The sequence below is a fragment of the Oncorhynchus mykiss genome, chromosome 11, assembly GCF_013265735.2.
Source record: "Oncorhynchus mykiss isolate Arlee chromosome 11, USDA_OmykA_1.1, whole genome shotgun sequence".
In the NCBI taxonomy this organism is placed as follows: Eukaryota; Metazoa; Chordata; class Actinopteri; order Salmoniformes; family Salmonidae; genus Oncorhynchus; species Oncorhynchus mykiss.
Window position 1 is genome coordinate 41,247,706 of NC_048575.1, and position 23,417 is coordinate 41,271,122.

A 23,417-nucleotide genomic window follows, 5' to 3' on the forward strand; every position below is an offset into this window, starting at 1 on the left:
CAACCCTAGACAGTTGTATGCTGCTGTAGCTCTCCAGTGATGCTGGCATGTGCCTGGAGCCCAGACAACCTAGCAGATCATCGAACACCACAAGTTAACATTGAGATATGACTAGACAGGTCCAAAATACAGATGACCATGTCCTTTATCAGTGTGGTCAATGAGAAATAGTGAGAGATTCTGCCACAGCTACAAGCCTTTGCCGGAAGCTCAAGGCATCTAGAGAAGCTCTCCACAGTCCGGAAATGCATTGATGACAAATGTAGTAAAAAAAAAAAAAAAACATAGTAGCTGCATTGTTCCACTTGAAAGAATGTCAGACAATGTCCCACTGAACATCAGAGTATCCCAATTACAACCCATGTACCCTGTGACCCAACCACATGAGAGCTATGCCACAGCCAGACACTCTGCGTGTGTATATATCATTCATAGAAAATGATCTACTCTGCTATTAATGTCACCTACAAGAACAATCGCCAATGGGGCATGGTGGTGCATGTTCTGAATGCGTCTCCATGCCTTATGAGAGACGCACGTTCTAGTCGCAATGGGGTTTCTCCATAAAAATACTTAATGGGCTTTCACTGCTGTACAATGAGCTACAACAATTGTACTTGCCACTTGTATTTATGTAATGACGGACTGTTGTCATTGATTTTATGGCAGAAGGACAGACAATGGTGTAGCCTCTGTCAATTATTCTAAATCAAAGCATTGCAACATTTCCCTTAGAAACACCTATGAAATTATAACCATATATGGTTATTATGTTGCCTAACTACTACTAACATAAAGCCACTACACTTACCCGCAGATTCTTTGAGTTATTCACGCTGGCCATGGTAGTTCAAAGACGAAGACTCCTAATATCCAAACAAGCAACACACTTATGCAATACCAGGTTACAAGCAACGTCCCAAACAGCTCGCACACCCAGAACTCTGATTCCTCAGGAAATAATAAATCAATCGTTTTTTTGGGGGGGGGGGGAACTGTAGTAGCCTATGCTACAACCTGTTTTTGTATTATTGTCGTCCGTTCCCAAAAAACGGATACCCCTGGCTTGCGCAGGACCAGCGGAGAATGTGGCGGTCATCTGCCCGACCTCATCTCGGCGCTGTCATCCGAAGCCCCTCCGACTCGCTCTTCAGCACCGGACGAGTTAAGACTGACTGCCGGGAGGACTAACCGGAGAGGCGGCTGAGGAGGCGGGTGTGCTGTGTGCGCACACCGGCAAAGAAGGCTGGAGCGTGGGCAAGGTTTGAAAATAAGGTAAGCGTGTGTGTCAAATCCGTTGCTGACTGTGCCTATATCCGTCCACCTATGGAAAATGACATCCTAAATAAGAGACTGCATGTGCAGTTTTCGAAATAGTGACACATGAAACAGTCACTTCCCGAGCAATACCAAATAACTCAAATCGTATATGTGTTAAAAAGGTAGGCTTGCATTGTTTTCTTACGGCGCATTAGTCCACAGCTAAACTACTGCCACCACAGTACCGTAAATCCCTGAAATCTCTCGCCAAAATTTCTATCGCTCAATCAAATACATTTCGAGATTCCATTACCTGTTTGCGATTTGGAGACTTGGTGTGGCAGTTGTGTGAGTTTCTGGACCCGTCATTGCCTGGAATGTGTCTAAAAATGATCAACCTGTTGTAGGTTATGTTTGGAAAATATGACACTTACTAGAATATATCCAAATCAAAAATCCGTATTTAAAATCAGGCACTGTGACAACATTTCACCTCAATACAGTGCGAAATATGCAAATAAAAACATCTAAATAGTTGTTTGACATTTCAAACAAATAACTATATTTAAACCAACCCTACTCTAGAAATAAAACATCCGCCTGAATTCCCTGGTCTTTGCTAAATTGCATGGCCCTGTGGGTGCATTGGGAAGTTGGTGTGCGCTGATGCACATCGCGCGGTGGCTGGTGATGGGATGGACGCGTTTTGCAGCCTGCTGGAAATGAGAACAGAGTAAACGGATGAGCACTACATAATTAAATGTGAGAACAAACAAGCTTCAAATACAGCGACTGCATGCTCTGACATACGTTTAGAGCAAATCCATTTGAATTCAATCACTTTTTGACAGCATCCCTTTTGATTTAAACAAAACTTTCAATACATGTTTACCCATGGAAGAATTGGTCAGACACTGACTTTCTGGACCTGAATGCCAACAAGAAGATAAAAAGTGCTCAAAGTTGACACATTTTGCATAACCCACCATAGGAAATCCATGTCTTCACCAGAAAAGATAAAACGGATGAGTATGATACAATTTAAAACCTTAAAGTTATCAAACAATTATATAATTTCTTTATTTTTTAGAACAAATATGACATTTTTAAACCTTTAAAAAAAAAAGGTGCAATATGCAGAAATCGCTCAGCCATTTCCTGTTTGCTAGAATTCTAATAGTTCCCCTAATTTTAATTTATGTGACAAAACAAGCAACGCATAGTGTAGAGAATGCTTGTACCAACTAAACCGCTGTGAAATATATTGTCAATAACCAAACATATTGTATTTTCAGCTGTTTGAATCTGGTGTTTGAAGCATAGAAATAGCACACGTAAAACATGTCTACTGCTTCTTAGACTTGCCTTGAATGAGACGGACAGGTATAACTCCATTTCTATGTGAATTTGATCAGGTTTGCCTAAAGTTACATATTGCAGCTTTAATGTCAATCATCTAAAAGCCTCTGACTTGTTTCAGGAAACTAGGTGTATGTCGCGCATTACTACTTCACAGGGGAGGCATTTGATCGTAAACATGTATTTTTATCAAAATGTGTTTGACATAAATGCCTTCTGCAACATGTGAACTTTCATGTGCCTTAAAACTTGTATGCCATCTGTTAATATGAAAACAATTGTTAAATTACGAGCCTAGTTGGTTTAGCCAAGGGAAAAGGCAGGAACCTTCCTTGCTAGCCATGATTGGCTGAAATAATGGATGGGCTGGACATGCCGAGAGAGGAGTTCGGATTGGTCTGCCATGTAGCACGCTTCTGTCTATAAGATGAGCTGCCCAGTACATAAAAAAAAGATATCACAAAGAACTGCAAAAGTGTTGATAATGCTCTCCATTTTCTGGAGGACCGAGTTTTGACATCAGTGGAATGCCCGGTGGAGGCAGAGTATGACAGCTAAGGGGAAGGAGAAAATTCTGGTGTTTGATTGCAAATACGCGGAGGGAGTTAAAGTCTGTTGTATAAATAAATCCGTCTTCGGATAGATTTTCAAACTAAGGGCAACCATTCCAGTAAGTCATTTTCATTTCCAGTAAAAGTGTAATGTTAGCTAGCTAGTTAACGTTACTGTGTTGTAATATTATTCGTATCTCAAGGCCATTTGCATTGCTAGTTATAGCCTAATGTTAGTGTTACGAGAATTATGTTCTCAATGTTCACAAACCAATTCAATTAAACTACTCAGTCTGCTAATCAGGATTTGTAAGATACTGATTGAAATGAAACAGACGGAGGCCCAGCTAAAACAGTCAATAAGGTTTATTCACGAGAGTGCTGGTCTGTTGTACAAAACCATTAATTTTATACTGGCTTCTTACGCACATACTTTACACACAAACAAAACATTAGGTATCCTACGCACACACTGTCCTGCTACCCAGCCGATTAGGGGAGTCCGTGAGAAGCACTCCCTGTCCTCCCTCAAGTTAGGGAGACCCTGGGAAGTACTCTGGCCCCCAGCCAAGGTCGGCACCGAATCTTGCTCAGACAGTCTTATGTTTTTAAGATACTATAATACAGATATTGTTATACTCTAACTCTGACTAAAAACTACACTCACGGATATATAATTCTACTGACTAAAACCACACATTAGAATAATCTCATGATTCTAATCAATTTCATGCAATCATATGGTTTCAGGGTGGAATATTCTAATCATTCATATGAACATAGCTAGCTAACTGTTAATGGGATTTCTAACATTGAACCTGGTTGGTTAGCTACCTGCAGATTCATGCAGGGTAGTAACGTTATGAGTTGGGTTTATGGTTTAGCTAGCTAGCTACATGTCAAAACAAAAAACTCCACTATGCAAGTAACCATTTCAATAGAATGTTTCTGATGTTACTGCGACAACTGTCGATAGACGTAGCTGGTAAAATCACTCTGGCTATCTACTCAGATTTCAGAGCACTCTCGTCTTAGTGTGCCAGAGCGCAGAATAATTGATACATTTACCCAGCTCAACACCCATTGAATATGGCCGGTCTCAGTAAGCTTTGGAGAAAAAAAAGCATAATTGAATTGTTGCCAGCAGCACAGTTGACGTCACCAACGTTCTGGATAACATGAAAACAGCCTAACCAGCTCTGCTAGGGTGAGTAAAATGGTCAGAGTGAGCTGTTCTCTCATTTGTGTCTGGAAGTAGATAGCAAGCTAGCCAACGTCAGCCAAACAGCAGTAGTCAAGCACCCAAGCTGTTAGGTCAGAACGCTCAGATCAACCCTACATTTTGGCAAGAGCGTCCAGTGTGCGAAGCACTCAATTTACGAACTTAAACCAGCCTTAAGTCGTAATCTTAGTTTTTTTAGTACACAGCCTCACATGTGAATCCTTAAAGAGATGGGCGGGGCTAAAGTTTAAGAGGGTGTGAACGATGCTGAATGGGTGTAGACAAAGAGCTCTCCAGTAGGTGTACCAAAACAAGGGCCATTTTCTCAAAATTGAGGCTACAAGTTAATACATTTTCAAAGCAGAATTACTTTCCCATTGTTCCTCAACTGTAGTGTACATATAATTTTCTTGCTCGAGTCTGTACTTTTATCCAATATAAAAAAAAACTTTTATAATTTGCAACATAAGACCGAATCGAGCCGGTTGTTCAAGGGGTCTGAATACTTTCCGAATGCACTGTATACTGAGAGAGTGACAATCAAATAAAACACATTGGAGAGCTTACAACTAGACAAAAAGGAAAATGTTCATTTGAGAACACAACACAGAAACAGACACATCATAGACAGAACCCCTTCCCCTCCTTATTGCAGGATTGTGACAACGATGCGATTTTGGAGGTATGGCAACCTGAGACTAGTCCAAAACATGACAACCACCCTGTATTCAAGAGCATGTTGCATCTCAACCGATGGTGGACACAACGCAACAACCTTAGATGATGTAAAATAGGGTCTGAGCTACAGCATTTGTGAACATGAAAAAAAGTTTAAGCGATTTTAGATTATTGATGTTAACAAAAAAAAATAAAAAATTTATTAAAACATTTTTTCTCTAAATAATTATACAATATTTGTAAAACCCTGTTTGTACGATTTTAAAAATGGTAACAATCTCAACCATTGACCTTTTTCAGTGAGGAAGACGGATGTCTCATGGTATGGTGCGGTATGCAAAATGGGCCAACAGAACACCTTCATCTCTTGAATGTTTTGGCAATCAGGTCCAAAAAGTCCCTTTCTGAGCACGAAGTATGGAAGGTTTCATTCAAATCAAAAGGGGTGCTGTCAAAAAGTTACTTATTTCAAATGGTTTTACCCATTCAATAGAGGCAGGCGTTTAACAAATCAACAGCCTAATCAACTTACTTAGGCCTAGGGCTGACCCCATTTAGTCGACTGGTCGATTGTTTGGTCAAGGCTGTTGGTCGACCGAGAATTTTTTAGTCTAGCAGTTGCAAAGAAATTCAAAATGTAGGGCACGTCTTGATTGATGCCCGTCTCGGTAGACTATTCCATTGCGGCCGTGGGGATGGCACACCAGTATTACCAGTAGTACATTTACTTTTAAAATCACATCATTTCTAATTTACAATGTTTGTTTTGTTACCATAATTTCTGTTAACGCATTCAATATATCATTATTATTATTACAGTATTTTACATTTCTCATTGTCGGAGTGGACACTGTGTGCTCTGCAACAACCTACAGTAGGCTACACTTATTTCATTCCATTTACGAGTTATCAATTTATTCATTGCGTTTTATTAGGAGCCCTCTTGTCGTTGTTGAGTAAGGATGTGCACTTGATTATGCATAGAATTAGACCTAGGCAACCTGGCCTGCGCTATATATATATATATGCTCATTTAGGGATCTGATAGTATTTCTGAGTTACTTAATTAACCACCACTAATGAGTTGTGGAGCTTCTCAAATAATTTCTCTTCACATCAAAACAGCAAGTAAACAAAGTGTGTTTTTACATCCACTAAGAATAACAACAGTTCCTCAATGTAGCCTATTTGAACAAATCTTTCCAGCTTTCTCCCCTTCGATAACCACGGTTTGAAGGGTGAAAAAAATGTAATGCTCTGATCAGGTGGAAACATCATAAAATAGGCCTGCCTGATTACCTGTTATCCCTTGCGCAGGAAACTTGGAGTGTCCAGAATATTTTATACAATGTTGCAAGTTTGTTAGCATCTGGGCTGGACCAAGTTAATACAATGTTTCAAGTTCCTTGCAAACAGGCCATGCATAGCCAATGTGATTTATTTTCTACCTGTAGGCTGCATTTTTTTTTATTTGTTGGCTTTATGTAGGCTAGTTGGCAATGGCAATACAAGTTACTTTTAGATTTGTATAATTTATCATTTTGAGACACGACAAATTTATTATAAAATAAATTAAACTGTTCCATGAAAATGTGCATCTGAAAATCATAACTGGCACGTAGACTGGTAGAAATGGCAAGATAAATTGGCACTCCAAATAGAAAAGGTTGACACCCGGTGTAGTCTATAACCGACAACTTCGAGAGTGTAATGGCAAAATCTGTGAAGGCCAGCAGCAGTGGGAGGTGGTGGTTTGGGACAAGTTTTTGTTCTTCTGGTTAGGCTATCTCTGGCTCCCTCGAGTAATGGGTGTGTCTTAATAATTTAATCAGTGTGCTTAAAGCATCAGACAAGCTCAGTAGCTTACATATAGCTGATTTCATTAAAACACATACGGTGTGTCTACAGTATATGGAAAAATATACGTTTAAGAATTTAGACCAGTCGATTGGTCGAAAGACTCTTGGTCGACCAAGATTATTATTTTAAATAATAGGGGACAGCCCTGCTTAGGCCTAATCATAAATGAATGTCTATTAGCCTATACACACCTAAAGGCAATGGCGTCTCCAGTGCCCATCATCAACTAGCAATATTTCTAGTTGATTATAGGCACTGGTTAACTATTGGATCAGTCAGGAAGCATATCAGATTGGTCATTTATTTTTATCAACTTTTATATATTTCAGGGGAACCCAATTGTGACCAGTGTCTCATTTACAAATGGTGCCCTGAAGACAAAAAACATTCCATCAATACAATACTTTAGGTATTGCCTATATAATAATGTTTTATATAACTTGTTATAAGCATACATTATATGGCTTATAGTAGGCTGTAAATTCAGGATCATTATGAGATAAAACTTATGATCGTCACATACATGCTAAAGACAAGTCGTACAATGCTTTATAACTGCATTATAGCCTACCTGCAGCCGTTAAGTCAAGTATTACCATCAGATTTAAGCAGCTATTAAGTGAATCAGAGGTTCTATTTTTATAGCCAATCCAACAGGTCTTAATTACTACATGCTTGGACCAGGGGAGGCCTGGCCTGACTTCCTCCTGTCAGTCACACTGTTTCTTCCCTCTTTACCCAGACAGACAAACAAAATGGCACTGGGAGGAGAAGTGGAAGGATGACAACCTGGATGGATGGGGTGGGATAGGATGGGAGAGAATGGGAGACAGAGAGGAGTGCCATGGTTGAGTAAGTATATGGTTGAGCAAAGAAAGGGAATGAAAAACAGATGAAGATATTAATGATGAGGTGAAGAAAGGATAGAATGGAACAAGAGTGGGCCTGTTTTGGCTTTGCTTCTACACAAATAAACTCACGCATAACCCATCTCCACATCTATTCTGTCAACAGAGCTCTTCACCTCCGGCTAAGGACTGAGGAGGAGGCTGTCCTGTGACAGTTTGTTATGGTAACCTCTTCACTTTGAGTACTATGACGACTCCCACACACAGCTAAGAGCCAGGGGCAGCATGGTCAAACAGCCGTCGACAACGAGTCTACTGTAGCATCATCTACAACACAGAAGGATGCTTTTGGATTGCATGTAGGATTAAAGACAGTTAACAACAAGAGACAGAGGACCGTTTATAAAAAGCTTGAAACCTACCTCCCAGCGGTCTAAGGCTACAGACCCAGGTTCGATCCCGAGCTGTATTACAACCGGGAGTGATCTGGAGTCCCATAGGGGCGGCGCACAATTGGCCCAGCATCGTCCGGGTTAGGGGAGGGTTTGGCCGGTGGGGGGGGGGGATTTACATGACTCATCGCACTCTAGCGACTTCTTGTGACGGGCCAGGTGCCGGCAGGCTGACCTCGGTCGTCAGTTGAACGGCGTTTCCTCCTCCGACACATTGGTGCGGCTGGATTCCGGGTTAAGGGGGCAAGTGTTAAGAGGCGCTATTTGGAGGGTCATATTTTCAGAGGACGCATATGACTCGACCTTTGCCTCCCGTGCCCGTTGGGGAGTTGCAGTGATGAGACAAGATCGAAATGGGGAGAAAAAGAAAAGAACCATTGTTACTCTGTGTGTGCGCACGCGTAGATAGGCCAGGACAACTGAGTTAGAGCAGTAAATATCTTGCAGTTAATAGGATTAGAGTTCCAGGAAGCAGTGGGCACGTGGCCAGAGAGGGCAACCTACCAAGCGTTAGCCTCACTTCCCTTTACCCTCGGAGCACTGAGGTACTGGAAAGCAGACTACACTGCCATACACACTAAATAACAACAACCAGACAAACCGTGTATGGTCACACACACACACACACAAATTAAACCGATACATAAAACAAATTACTGCACACTGACAGCATACAGTAAGTGATAAAATGGAGAGTCTAACCAAAAGGACCACGAATGAGTTTCGTGGTCCTCAAATGACTAAATGACACCATACTACGTCAATACTGAATAAAATGGTCACGTTTGATGTGCTCAAATCCCAACAACAGAGGACCTAAGTTGCATACCAAATGGAACCCTATACAGGGCACTACATTTGATCACGGCCCTATGGAGCCCTAGTGCACTAGAAAAGAAATAGGGTGCCATTTGGGACGCAAATCATAGTCTGATGCCTTGCATTCCACTGCGGGCAATTCCATTGGTCTGCCTAAACTCTCTAGCTGTGTCCCACTGAGACCTCTTCCTTCCTATTTACTCTCTCACTGGCAAAAATGCTTTTCTATCTAAGCAGTTAGTCCCTAGAGTTCCCTTCCTTCCTTCCTCGTCATACACATCAAGAGCCAAGTCTCCCGTCTTAGTTCTCTCCGTCCTGCTTTCTGTACGTCCATCCATCCATCCATCCATCCATCCATCGTTCTCCAACACTCTGTGCTTGTGCAACTTTTGATGGATTTCGTCTTTGATAGTCAATTTTATTAATGAGACATGACATGGCCTATTTCCTTCCTAGTGGCAAGGGCACATTTCAGTCAGGAAAAGTGGTTTACATTTTTTAACAACACTCATTGTGAGTGTACGAACAGTAAACCGCTTGGACTGCAAGAAGTGAATGACATTTTACATAATAACACATACTGTATCTCATATTATTCAACTATTGTAGTACATGGAATCCTAAATGGATCCTTCTAGATTCAGTCAGCAACAGGCATTAGACAGCCGTGGTCAACAACTGTGGATTCAAGGGGGCTTAAATTCAGACTAAGTGTCCCTGACACATTATCTAAGGAACACGACCGGTGACCTGACACACTGACCAATGACACTTTGAGAGGGTCTTGGCTGAGCAGGGGTTAACAAGGGGTCTTTGTGACAGACAAGTGTCCTGCTCAGCCAATGGGGACTGAGCTGTGTGCTTCCCAGAGCCAATGAAAAAGGCCTGCTGCGCTCCTTCCTCTGCCCCGCTGCTTCTTTCCTCCAGCACTACAGTAAACGGGCTTAACCTTTGTCTCTCAGTGACGAAGAGATTAGACGCCCATACGGTTCCCCTGCTGGAGGAAGGCTATGGCAATCTGCTTCTTCACACAAGGAAGACTTTTGTGCAGTGCTTTGTGGGGTACTTTTCCTCTCCTCTGCTGTACATCTCTCACGTCTCCCTCTGACCCTCCCTCTCCAATTTCCTATTTTCTCCATCTCCCTCTTCCACTCCCTCTCCAGCCGAGTGTTAACTGGGCTGTCGTCCATCGGCAAGCCCAAAAGCAGCAAATTTAATTTGAAAGTGAAAATTGTCCAGGAGCCAAAAGGGGGAGATTCCAATAGCTTTTTCACAGCTTTTAGAGGTATGATCCACAAGAGAGAGTGGGAGAGCGAGAAAGAGAGAAAATGGGCCTGCATGCAGCAGGTGCAGGATAAGAGTTTCACAACACAACAGGCAGACAGGCAGCCTTATGGGAAGCAGTCCCAGAGTCAAAGTCAGCCAACTTAAAAAAGGGCACCGTTTCAACACCCCAGACCCCCACTCCTTCTGTGACCCTGTGCTAGTGACCCCTAATCACGAGCTGGTGGGTAAGGGGTAGCGTGACATCACCCTGTCTGAGGGTTTGTTCCACTGACATCATCGTCCGGAGGCAGAGGGAAGAACAGGCTGTCCAGGCCTTTCAGTACCTCTCTCAGCAACAGAGGCCCCTTTCAACAGCCGGCCAACCTCAGTCCGGTCCAGTCCTGCCAGCCCAGAGCCTCTGACAGTCTCAGCTCCCACAGTCTTCTCTGGGGAATTTACACCAATAGGTATTCACACAGCCATCAACAGGAATCAGCCAGACCCTCCAGTATAACCTTAATCCTTTACACTTATGGGAATTGTCCTATATGGATAATGCTACATTTAAAATGTTTCTTACAGAAGTAATATGCAATGCATAAGCAGGGTAGCAATTGAAAGGCAACAGTTTGGAGAATATGGGAAAATTAATTAGTCCAAAGTTGATAACAACAATTCACCTGACACAATACTGAATCCAAACATTATGTTATGAAAACGTGGGGAAGGTGCAACATAAGACAACAAAAAAATGACAAGGGTTTGTGTGAGAGGACGATGGCACATGTCTAGACTTTACAGTTCATGCAGCTTTAGTATTCTGATCATAGAGTTCTGATCATGCAGCTTTAGTATTCTGATCATAGAGTTCTGAACATGCAGCTTTAGTATTCTGATCATAGAGTTCTGAACTCGTCCTGCGTCTACACCTACATTTAAATGTGTCTACCATTTGTGCTCATTCATATAAATAAATAAGTATGCATTCTACAAACAGTGGAATTGGCAAAATATGATCACACAGCAACAACTGATGTCAGTAGCTAACTACTGTAGCTAAACAAGCCAGCAAACCTCTGCAGATAGCCAGCAAGCAACACAAAAAATTGCAAACAGGTTAGAAAAACTCTAGCCAAACAAAAAAAAACTAAAAATGATTATAAATATTACGCTAGGAACACATTTCCTCCAACATTATAATGAAAAGGTGCCTCTCGGGTTTTCTGGAGACTTGTGGGAGGAGTGCTGATGATGTCGCCCACTGTATGCACTTTTCCGTAGCCTGATTGCGTCCAGATTGAGAAGAGATCCACATACGATGCGTCCCTGACCACGTCCCTGAAGTGGTCCGTCTAGACCAGTCTTTTCAATGTGATCTTCGTATTCTGATAGATGTCGCATGTAAGTATCAAAATGTAGAGACAATCTCCAAAAGTGTGGACTGTTCCTAATTCATTTCAATGCACTTGTATGACTCAAAGAAGAGTTCTCAACTATTAAAGGTGCTTTGATTAGCTCTCCTAGATGAGCCGTTGAGGAACTAGAGCAAGCACACTTGTAGTTTTTTTTGTTTGTTTGGAACCCAACCCTGCATCCATCCCCGCCGTCACACAATGTTGTTTACACAATCCAAAAACGGCCCATTATAGATCGCAATCTGGGTCAGGTGGGCATCATTTGAAAGCTTGTTCTATTGCTAACATGACTAGCTAACTTATACAATACGATCTTACAGTGTTATGCATTCACAGGGCAATTCAGAGAATCCGAATTATCAGAGTGCATAGAAATGAGTCGTGTGCATTCAGGTACGTGTGCCGCAACAAAAACAATGTGAAGCGCCATACGTGTGTTCGGCTTGCTTGTATGACATCAAAGCGGTATTTATTATAATCCTCAATGTCACATCTTTCAAAATACATAGAGTCTTCTTAATTTACAGCATTTCCCCTCACTCGGACAGCCACAAATGTGCAAAAGTTGCCCAAGTAGCGGGAGGGAAGAGGCAATGTCTTGTCACGTGCAGTGCTCAAGTTCAAAAAGTCCGTCAGCCAGACCCATACAGCGCTGCGATGCACAGAACCTGAGCTCTGACGTCATTTATAGCATGTTACTGTATAGTCTCTGCGTTCCAATTTGGGCGCTTATCAGTGCTAAAATATGTAATTTTTCAACCCATATGGGTACATGTATAAAGGGTTAAGAGGGACTCACCAGGTCTTCTACAACTGCAATAGTCGGAGAACCACAGAGAACAGTGTACTATTTTTGCTATGACATGTATACATCTACTGGTATGTCATTAATTGAATAGTAACAATACAAAAGCTGAAATACATATTTTTTATGCAGCAGCAAGAGGTCCAGAGATCAACGTTTCGGAGTGTGAATTTACTGGCCAGTGAAAAAGGACATGGACGTTAAAAGCCACATACTTTGGCTGGTTGACGCCCAACAGAGCCAAAAAGGGAATCAAATTCAAAGCATCTGAAGTTAACACCCTCAATGTACACGCCAATGAAATCATTTGGCAAGTTTAGTATCTTCCCGCTTAGCCTACTTATTTTAGTCTATCTTCACAACTGAAGACCTGAGCAATGAGCTTTTTTGTTTGTTGTACTATGCCTGTGTAATTGACTACAAACACAAAAGGTTTGGACACACCTACTCATCCAAAGGTTTTTCTTTATTTTTACTATTTTCTACATTGTAGAATAATAGTGAAGACATCAAAACTATGAAATAACACATATGGAATCATGTAGTAACCAAGTGTTAAACACAGCAAAATATACACTGCTCAAAAAAATAAAGGGAACACTAAAATAACACATCCTAGATCTGAATGAATGAAATATTCTTATTAAATACTTTTTTCTTTACATAGTTGAATGTGCTGACAACAAAATCACACAAATTATCAATGGAAATCAAATTTATCAACACATGGAGGTCTGGATTTGGAGTCACACTCAAAATTAAAGTGGAAAACCACACTACAGGCTGATCCAACTTTGATGTAATGTCCTTAAAACAAGTCAAAATGAGGCTCAGTAGTGTGTGTGGCCTCCACGTGCCTGTATGACCTCCCTACAACGCCTGGGCATGCTCCTGATGAGGTGGCGGATGGTCTCCTGAGGGATCGCCTCCCAGACCTGGACTAAAGCATCCGCCAACTCCTGGAAGGTCTGTTGGTGGATGGAGCGAGACATGATGTCCCAGATGTGCTCATTTGGATTCAGGTCTGGGGAGCGGGCGGGCCAGCCCATAGCATCAATGCCTTCCTATTTCAGGAACTGCTGACACACTCCAGCCACATGAGGTCTAGCATTGTCTTGCATTAGGAGGAACCCAGGGGCAACCGCATCAGCATATGGTTTCACAAGGGGTCTGAGGATCTCATCTCAGTACCTAATGGCAGTCAGGCTACCTCTGGCGAGCACATGGAGGGCTGTGCGGTCCCCCCAAAGAAATGCCACCCCACACCATGACTGACCCACCGACAAACCGGTCTTGCTGGAGGATGTTTCAGGCAGCAGAACGTTCTCCACGGTGTCTCCAGACTGTCACGTCTGTCACATGTGCTCAGTGTGAACCTGCTTTCATCTGTGAAGAGCACAGGGCGCCAGTGGCGAATTTGCCAATCTTGGTGTTCTCTGGCAAATGCCAAACATCCTGCACGGTGTTGGGCTGTAAGCACAGCCCCCACCTGTGGACGTCGGGCCCTCATACCACCCTCGTGGAGTCTGTTTCTGACCATTTGAGCAGACACATGCACATTTGTGGCCTGCTGGAGGTCATTTTGCAGGGCTCTGGCAGTGCTCCTCCTGCTCCTCCTTGCACAAAGGAGGAGGTAGTGGTCCTGCTGCTGGGTTGTTGCCCTCCTACAGCCTCCTCCACGTCTCCTGATGTACTGGCCTGTCTCCTGGTAGCGCCTCCAAGCTCTGGACACTACGCTGACAGACACAGCAAACCTTCTTGCCACAAGCTCGCATTGATGTGCCATCCTGGATGAGCTGCACTACCTGAGCCACTTGTGTGGGTTGTAGACTCCGTCTCATGCTACCACTAGAGTGAAAGCACCACCAGCATTCAAAAGTGACCAAAACATCAGCCAGGAAGCATAGGAACTGAGAAGTGGTCTGTGGTCCCCACCTGCAGAACCACTCCTTTATTGGGGGTGTCTTGCTAATTGCCTAGAATTTCCACCTGTTGTCTATTCCATTTGCACAACAGCATGTGAAATTTATTGTCAGTGTTGCTTCCTAAGTGTACAGTTTGATTTCACAGAAGTGTGATTGACTTGGAGTTACATTGTGTTTAAGTGTTCCCTTTATTTTTTTGAGCAGTGTATTTTCCGGATCGACTGACCTTCATTTCTTAAATCCACAGTAAAACGAGTCATATAACAACATAACCTGAAAGGCCGCTCAGCAAGGAAGAAGCCACTGCCCCAAAACCGCCATAAAAAAGCCAGACTACGGTTTGCAACTGCATATGGGGACAAAGATCGTACTTTTCGGGAAAACGTCCTCTGGTCTGATGAAACAAAAATAGAACTGTTTGGCCATAATGACCATCGTTATGTTTGGAGGAAAAAGGGGGAGGCGTGCAAGCCCGAAGAAAACCATCACAACTGTGAAGCACAGGGGTGGCAGCATCATGTTGTGGGTGTGCTTTGCTGCAGGAGAGACTGGTGCACTTCACAAAATAGATGGCATCATGAGGTAGGAAAATATATTGTGGATATATTGAAGCAACTTCTCAAGACATCAGTCAGGAAGATAAAGCTTGGTCACAAATGGGTCTTCCAAATGGACAATGACCCCATACTTCCAAAGTTATGGCAAAATGGCATAAGGGAAACAAAGTCAAGATATTGGAGTGGCCATGACAAAGCCCTGACCTCAATCCTATAGAAGATTTGTGGGCAGAACTGAAAAAGTGTGTGCGAGCAAGGAGGCCTACAATTCTGACTCAGTTCCACCAGCTCTGTCAGGAGGAATGGGCCAAAATTCACCCAATTTATTGTGGGAAGCTTGTGGAAGGCTAATCAAAACGTTTTACCCAAGTTAAACAATTTAAAGGCAATGCTACCACGTGCTAATTGAGTGCATGTAAACTTCTGACCCACTGGGAATGTGATGAAAGAAATAAAAGCAGAAATATAAGCTGAAATAAATCGTTCTCTCTACTATTATTCTGACATTTCACATTCTTGGTGATCCAAACTGACCTAAGACTGGGATTTTTTTACTAGGATTAAATGTCAGGAATTGTAAAAAACTGAGTTTAAATGTATTTTTCTAAGGTGTATGTAAACTTCTGACTTCAACTGTATGTATGTATGTATGTATGTATGTATGCATGCATGTCACAAGCTAAATATTAAAGAGCCCTAGATTTCAGCCACTTGGGGCTCAGTGACTGGTAGGGTTTAGAGTCATTTATGAGCATTGACAGCTTTTCTCTCCTTCCGAGCCTCAGAACTGTACACACACACACACACACACATACTGGCACACACACACACTGGCCGTGAGTCCACTCTCCGAGGGTGTCTCAGCGGGAGTTAGGATTAGGGAGCATGTGGTTGCATCACTGTCTGGTATGGCAAGGCACTACAGAGGGTAGTGGGTACAGCCCAGAAAATCATTGGGGCCAAGCATCCCGCCATCCAGGACCTCTATACCAGGCGGTGTCAGGGGAAGGACCTAAAAATTGTCAAAGGCTCCAGCCACCCTAGTTATAGACTGTTCTCTCTGCTACTACACGGCAAGTGGTACCGGAGCACCATGTCGAGGTCCAAAAGGCTTCTTATCAGCTTCTACCCCCAAGCCATAAGAATCCTGAACAGCTAATCAAAGGGCTACCCAGACCCCTCTTTTACACTGCTGCTACTCTGTTTATCTATGCATGATCACTTTAACTCCACCTACTTGTACATATTACCTCATTTACCTTCACTAACCTGTGCCCCCGCACATTGACTCTGTACCGGTACCCCCTGTATATAGCCTCGCTATTGTTATTTTACTGCTGCTGTTTAATTATTTGTTACGTTTATTTTTTACTTTACACATTTGTCTTCTTAACTTCTTAAAGCATTGTTGGTTGAGGGCTTACAAGTAAGCATTTCACCTGTTGTATTCGGCATATGTGACAAATAAAATGTTATTTGATCATACAGCCTTAATGTCTAAAAAAATTATAGCCCAACATTTGTATCACAACTAAAGTTACATAAATAACTCAACTAAGCATATAGGACGACAGGTTTCTTTGTTAACCTCTCAATACAAAATAGCCGTGTGCACACGTCACGCCTACTCCCGTTCTCCTTCTCCAGCGCTCGATGTCGCCGGTCTACTAACCATCGGTCCTGGCAACCCATCTTTACTCACACCTGGCAACCTTCCTAACACACACACCTGCGCCTCATCATTAGGCACACCTGGACATCATCACCTCCCTGATTACTTCCCCTTTATCTAGCACTCGGTTGTTATCACCCACCAGGCAGATACCAAATAGGGCTAAAAGACCATATTATGGCAAGAACAGTTCAAATAAGCAAAGAGAAATGACAGTTCATTATTACTTTAAGACATGAAGGTCAGTCAATACGGAACATTTCAATAACTTTGAAAGTTTCTAAAAGTGCAGTCGCAAAATCAAACACTATGATGAAACTGGCTCTCATGAGGACCGCCACAGGAAAAGAAGACCCAGAGTTACCTGTGCTGCAGAGGATAAGTTCATTAGAGAGTTACAGGCCTCAGAATTTGCAGACCAAATAAGTGATTCACAGAGTTCAAGAAACAGACAACATCAATTGTTCAGAGGAGATTGTGTGAAATCAGGCCTTCATGGTCGAATTGTTGCAAAGAAACCACTACTAAAGGACACCAATAAGAAGAGACTTGCTTGGGCCAAGAAACACAAGCAATGGACATTAGACCGGTGGAAATCTGTCCTTTGGTCTGATGAGTACAACTTTTAGATTTTTGGTTCCAACCGCCGTGTCTTTGTGAGACGCAGAGTAGGTGAACGGATGATCACCGCATGTGTAGTTCCCACCGTGAACCATGGAGGAGGTGGTGTGATGGTGCTTTGCTGATAATGTCAGTGATTTATTTAGAATTCAAGGCACACTTACCCAGAATGGCTACCACAGCATTCTGCAGCGATATGCCATCCCATCTGGTTTGCGCTAAGTGGGACTATCATTTGTTTTTTAACAGGACAATGACTCAACATACCTCCAGGCTGCGTAAGGGCTATTTGACCAAGAAGGAGAGTGATGAGTGCTGCATCAGATGACCTGGCCTCCACAATCACCTGACAACTCAATTGAGATGGTTTGGGATGAGTTGGATGCAGAGTGAAGAAAAAGCAGCCAACAAGTGCTCAGCATATTCCAGGTGAAGCTGGTTGAGGGAATGCCAAGAGTGTGCAATGCTGGCATCAAGGCAAAGGGTGGCTACTTTGAAGAATCTAAAATATATTGATGTTGAACACTTTTTTTGGTTACTACATGATTCAATGTGTTATTTAAATTTGTCTTCACTATTATTCCACAGTGTAGAAAATAGTAAAACATTTCAAATTAAAACTAGAATGAGTAGGTGTGTCCAAACCTTTGACTGATACTGTACTTTGCCCACTTCACGATCAGCTGGCGCAACTGGGGACGTCGAAGGATGAGGTCCTTCGCGTTCTTCAACGTCTAGATCTTCTCAAGGGGTGTCTCCCCCAACGAGCGGATAATCCTCTACCATGAGTCGACCTAGCACCCCAGCCCATTCAGCAGTCTGCCCAGGTCAGCGATGGCCATTTGTCCCTTACAGATAAATTACGGAATTCCATCCAGCTCTAGTGGATTAAGGTGCCGCAGGGAATTTTATTGACCAGGCCTTTGCCTCCTCCCTGAAGACGACATCATACCCTTTCTCCTCTCTGTTTCCGGTTCAAGCACTGGATAACCGACCACTGGGATCTGGCACAGTCACACACACACACACCACTATCACCGTTGGACCCCTGCACCAAGAAAGCCTCCCCTTCCTTATCATCCAGGCACCCGTAGAAAAATGTTGTCCTCAGCTTCACATGGCTCCAAAGCCATGACCCCAACATCTCCTGGCCGAGGATGGAGATTACAGCTTGGGCACCCGGAAGACCTGCTTTCCCTAACCCTGTTCCACGTCGGTTGAGAGTCCTGTGGTTACCATTCAGGCCAACAAGGGTCGCGCCACCCGTCTCCCTCATCGTCCCTGGGACTGTGCCATCGACCTGCTAAGAGACAAGGCGCCTCCGCATCTACCCCATTGGTGGCTGAAGCCGAGGCGATGGAGTACATCCAGGAGGCTTTCCAACAGGTTTTCATCCGCCCATCCACCTCCCCTGTATTGGCAGGTTTCTTCTGTGTGGCCAAGAAGGAGGGGAGGGGGTCTTCATCCGTGTATTGACTCCAGAGGTCTCAATGCCATCACCACCAAGTGCAGCTACCTGCTTCTCCAAATGAAGTCTTTTTATCCCTCTCTCTGATCTCCCTACCACTCTCCGGGTCGCTGAGGTCACTGTTTCAGCAGGTCTTCCGGCACTATGGCCTTCCGGAGGACATGGTCGGAGACTGTGGTCCCCAATTCACGTTGCATGTATGGAGAGCCTTCATGGAGAACCTGGGGGGTCACGGTCAGCCTGACATCCTGGTATCGCTGAGTCCAACATGCAGGTGGAAAGGACCAGGAGAGGACCAGGAGCTGGGGAAGTTCCTGAGAAGTTACTGCCAGGACCAGCAGAGGGAGTGGACCCGGTTCCTTCCCTGGGCAGAGCACGCACAGAACTCACTTCATCACTCCTCCACCGGGTTGTCTCCCTTCCAGTGCGTCCTGGGGTACCAGCCGGCCCTGGCCCCGTGGAACCCGAGCCAGACCGAAGCCCCTGTGGTGGATGAGTGGTCCCGGCGCGCAGAGGATGTTTGGGAAGCTGCCCACGTGAGGCTCCTTCACCAGAAGGAGAAGGCAGACTACCACCGCAGTGTGGCACCCGTTTTCCTTCCTGGTGATCGCGTCTGGCTCTCCACCAGGAACCTCCCGCCTGCCCTGTCGGAAGCTGAGCCCCCAGTTTGTGGGACCATTCAAAGTCCTCCGAAGGGGATGAGGTAACTTACCGCTTCCCAATAACTACCGGATCTCACCCTCTTTTCACTTCTCTCTCTCCTCAGCCCGGTGGTTCTTGGTCCCCTGGCTGATGCCTTCCCCAATGTATAAATTCCCACAGAGACACACAGATAGAAATACACAAATAATAACATGGGCATGGATTTCTGTTCTATGCCAAAATGTACTTATATAATCACAAAAGATAAAACACATTCATGTGCATACTGTAATCTCAAAGTACACAAACAGAATAACCACATATGTAAATTACATGTACAAATAGAAAAGCAAACATCTAAGAGCAAAAAAACAAAACAAACATGAAAAGCTTTTTTCACACACAAGCAGTACATTTATATACATTCAAAGATCGCCACCATCTGTAAAAACAACATCCACAGCCAGCTGCATCTCCAGAGTAACTTTTGAGTTTATGGCTTGTGTTTTAAATTTCACCGCTTGAGCAATCCAGTTACTTATGAGGTTGTTGACACTATAAAAGTGTGGTTTTTCAGTTTGCTTTTTTTTGGAGTGATTGAATGTACAACTTTCTACTCAGTGCCAATTTGAATCAGGTTGATTTGATTTGCTCTGGCACTGTATTGATGTATATCTTATCATGCAATAGTGCTAGGTTTGTGTGAGGTGTGCTAGGCTAGGAAGAAAATAGAGAAAGAAGAGTGAAAGCAAGGTCATGGTAGAGATTTTCCAAAGGAGTGTGGATGACAAGAGGGAATTACACTTGTTAGAGAGTGCATGGGAAGGCCAGAGCAGGACATTCGAGTGGAAGGAGAGAGTGGGCAGCAGGGCAAAAGAGGGGAGAGAAAGAGGGGTTGGAGAGGCTGGGTCGGGCCCAGCTACTGTTGCTGGGCTGGCGGTCTCCTCCTGCACCCTCCTGGCTAGTGTTGATCAAAGGAAGCTGGCTCAAGCCGAGGCATTTCACCGGTTCCTGCACACAGAGTGCCCATTGAGGCGAGGCCTGCTCCTAGTCCTAACCAAACCAGGACCCAAGCTGGGGCCAGTGGAGGGCTGGGCGACCATATACAATGGCCCTTTTTCCCCACCACCTCCCCATGCCCACTCCCTCTCCACAACTGCAGGGAATATTGGTGACACAGCCATGCAGGGCAGTGTTACAAAGAGAGGCACACACAGAGAGAAAGTGACAGTCAAAGAGACAGATGCAAAGACAGAGTCCCATTTACGATAGAACCCAGAGAGATCAGGATGAGGATACAGACATGTAGTGTCCCACACCGAAACAACATGATTCTGTATAAAGGCTTACTGACATAGCTACTACTCTTCAAAAACATACATGGGAGTAGTGGAGTGACGCAGTGAGATGAAGTGACCCGTTGTGTAGGAATGTTTTGGCCTCATGCAGGACTGTATATTCAGCTACTCAACAGGCCTATCTGGGTTGGCTTGCACACCTTCTCTGTGGAAGGCAGGTCTGCGATCAGTTAGGCTACTTCAACAACCTTACAGCTGAACCAACAGTGGGAGAGGAGACCCTGGATCTCCCTGCTGACTCAATAAATGGGTGGATGGACCCTTGCAGTACCTTTGAATGTACACTATTTATTCTGGTCATCTGTGCCTTAAACAAGTAAATGAACAAAATTAGAATTGACCTAAGTATGTGATGGCAGCCTGTCTGAAGTAGGCAGTAGGTACTCAGGCAGTTTAACTTGTTCCAGTCACCTTTCAAGACCCAGAGCAGGGCAGTGGAACTAAAATGTATTCTGGCCATGGCTAGTTTAGGGTTGTGCGAGAGGTCAAACTAGACCGCCCTGGCAGCATCCCAACATTGACCCTATGGAGGTCATGGCCGGGGGGTCAGAAGCTCGGTTACCATGGCAAAAAGCGTGCCAGGATCAGCAGCACGTTACTCAAGCAGTGATGGCATTCACATCTGCCTTGTTAGTCTACATTACTGTACAGGTACAATAAGGAGCCTACATTCCTTTCACGACCACACATTCAACCCAAAAATATAATTGAAATAAATTGGGTCTTCAATCCCTTTGATGCTTTTGTTGCACACAACAGTTGTCAGTATCGTCACTGTGGATATAAAAGAAGCCATGCCAGTGTTGTTGTTCAGCCTGGGTAGGGCTGGCTGGGTCTTACTGGGGTGTTACTTGTTGGGTTAACTAATCCTGAGCAGATGATCTGTGATCTGTCTAATCACTCGCCAATCAGAGGCAGCAGCGCGCCGGCGGCGTCAGGAGCAACAAGAGGGGAGGGGTTCAGCAGCCCGGTAGCATCCTGCCGTGCTCCAGTCTGGACCCCTGCTGAGTGGGGAAGGGCACCCCCGGTGTGAGAGCTGGGTGTAGGATCACGCACACATAGAGAGAATATGCGAGTGAAGTCGGAAATCCTGCTCATCGCTCACATCCTTTCCAACCACTCTGCTAAAAAAATGCTTCGTGCTCACAGGTGGAAATATAAATAAAAATAATCTGCCTCCAAATTAGCTCCATTTATTTTTTTTTAAATCACAATTTAACCAACAACCATCTTTTTTTTTAAAATTACTTTTGAAGTATTGAAACCAAAACATATGATTTGAATGAAAGTATTTTAATAAACATGAAAAAGTATTGTAAGAAGCTCTTATTTCAAAAATAGGCCACGTTATCTTAAAACATCATATAAACTCTATATACACAAAAGTACGTGGACACCCCTTCAATTAGGGGATTCAGCTATTTCAGCCCGTTGCTGACAGGTGTATAAAATTGAGCACACATCCATGCAATCTCCATAGACACACATTGCCAGTAGAATAGCTCGTACTGAAGAGCTCAGTGACTTTCAATGTGGCACCATCATAGGATGCCACCTTTTCAAGTCAGTTTGTCAAAATTCTGCCCTGCTAGAGCTGCCCCGGTCAACTGTAAGTGCCGTTATTGTGAAATGGAAACGTCTAGGAGCAGCAACGGCTTATCCGCAAAGTGGTAGGTTACACAAGCTCACAGAACGGGAACTGTTCGTCGGGAGCTTCAAGAAATGGGTTTCCATGGCCGAGCAGCCGCACACAAGCCTAAGATCACCATGCGTAATACCAAGCGTCTGCTGGAGTGGTGTAAAGCTTGCCGCCATTGGACTCCGGCGCAGTGGAAACGCATTCTGTGATGAATCACGCTTCACCATCTGGCAGTCCAACAGCCGAATCTGGGTTTGGCAGATGCCAGGAAAACGCTACCTGCCCCAATGCATAGTGTCAACTATAAAGTCTGATAGAGGATGAATAATGGTCTGTGGCTGTTTTTACAATAGTTTGGGCTAGGTTCCTTAGTTCCAGTGAAGGGAAATCTTAAAGCTATAGCATACAATGACATTCTAGACAATGTTTACAATGCTTACAACTTTGTGACAACAGTTTGGGGAAGACCCTTTCCTGTTTCAGCATGACAATGCCCCTGTGCACAAAGCAAGGTCCATGCAGAAATGGTTTGTCGAAAGTGTGGAAGAACTTGACTGGCCTGCACCAAGCCCTGATCTCAACCCCATCGAACACCTTTGGGATGAATTGAAACCCCAACTGCAAGCCAGCCTAATCGCCCAACATCAGTGCCGACTCACTAATGCTCCTGTGGCTGAATGGAAGCAAATCCCTACAGCAATGTTCCAACATCTAGTGGTGTGGGTGCTGTTACAGCAGCAGGGGGGACCAATTGATATTAATGCTCATGATTTTGGAATGAGATGTTTGACGATCAGATGTCCACATACTTTTGGTCATGTGGTGTAGGTCAGGAGCCAGACAGAGTCAAAAGAAAGCAAATGATGTATTTAGGCTATAACCTACAAAGAAATACATTGTGAAGCATTTGCGAGTGCAACACACAGGGAGTCAGGGACATTAAGCTCTCAACATTTAAACGTTTTGTTGTAAATCGTTGTTAGTCTATAAATTGTGCATA

General features: G+C 43.9%; 1 protein-coding gene across 4 annotated transcripts in view; it reads right to left on the reverse strand.

Annotated features, from left to right (window-relative positions):
• LOC110535022 (rhotekin-like) overlaps nt 1–23,417 on the reverse strand; it is a 119,401-nt gene that overhangs the window by 53,664 nt on the left and 42,320 nt on the right. Inside the window, exon 1 of one of the 4 annotated variants that reach the window (XM_036935483.1) lies at nt 1,574–1,949. The exons of 2 other annotated variants lie outside the window; for them this stretch is intronic. Coding sequence is in view for 1 of the 2 variants with exons in the window: in XM_036935482.1 (XP_036791377.1) it covers nt 812–844 (33 nt within the window). In the remaining variant the exon portion in view is untranslated. Of the gene's footprint in view, nt 1–811; nt 1,461–1,573; nt 1,950–23,417 lie in introns of those variants that run through there. One more of the 4 variants, XM_036935482.1, reaches the window with a different exon arrangement.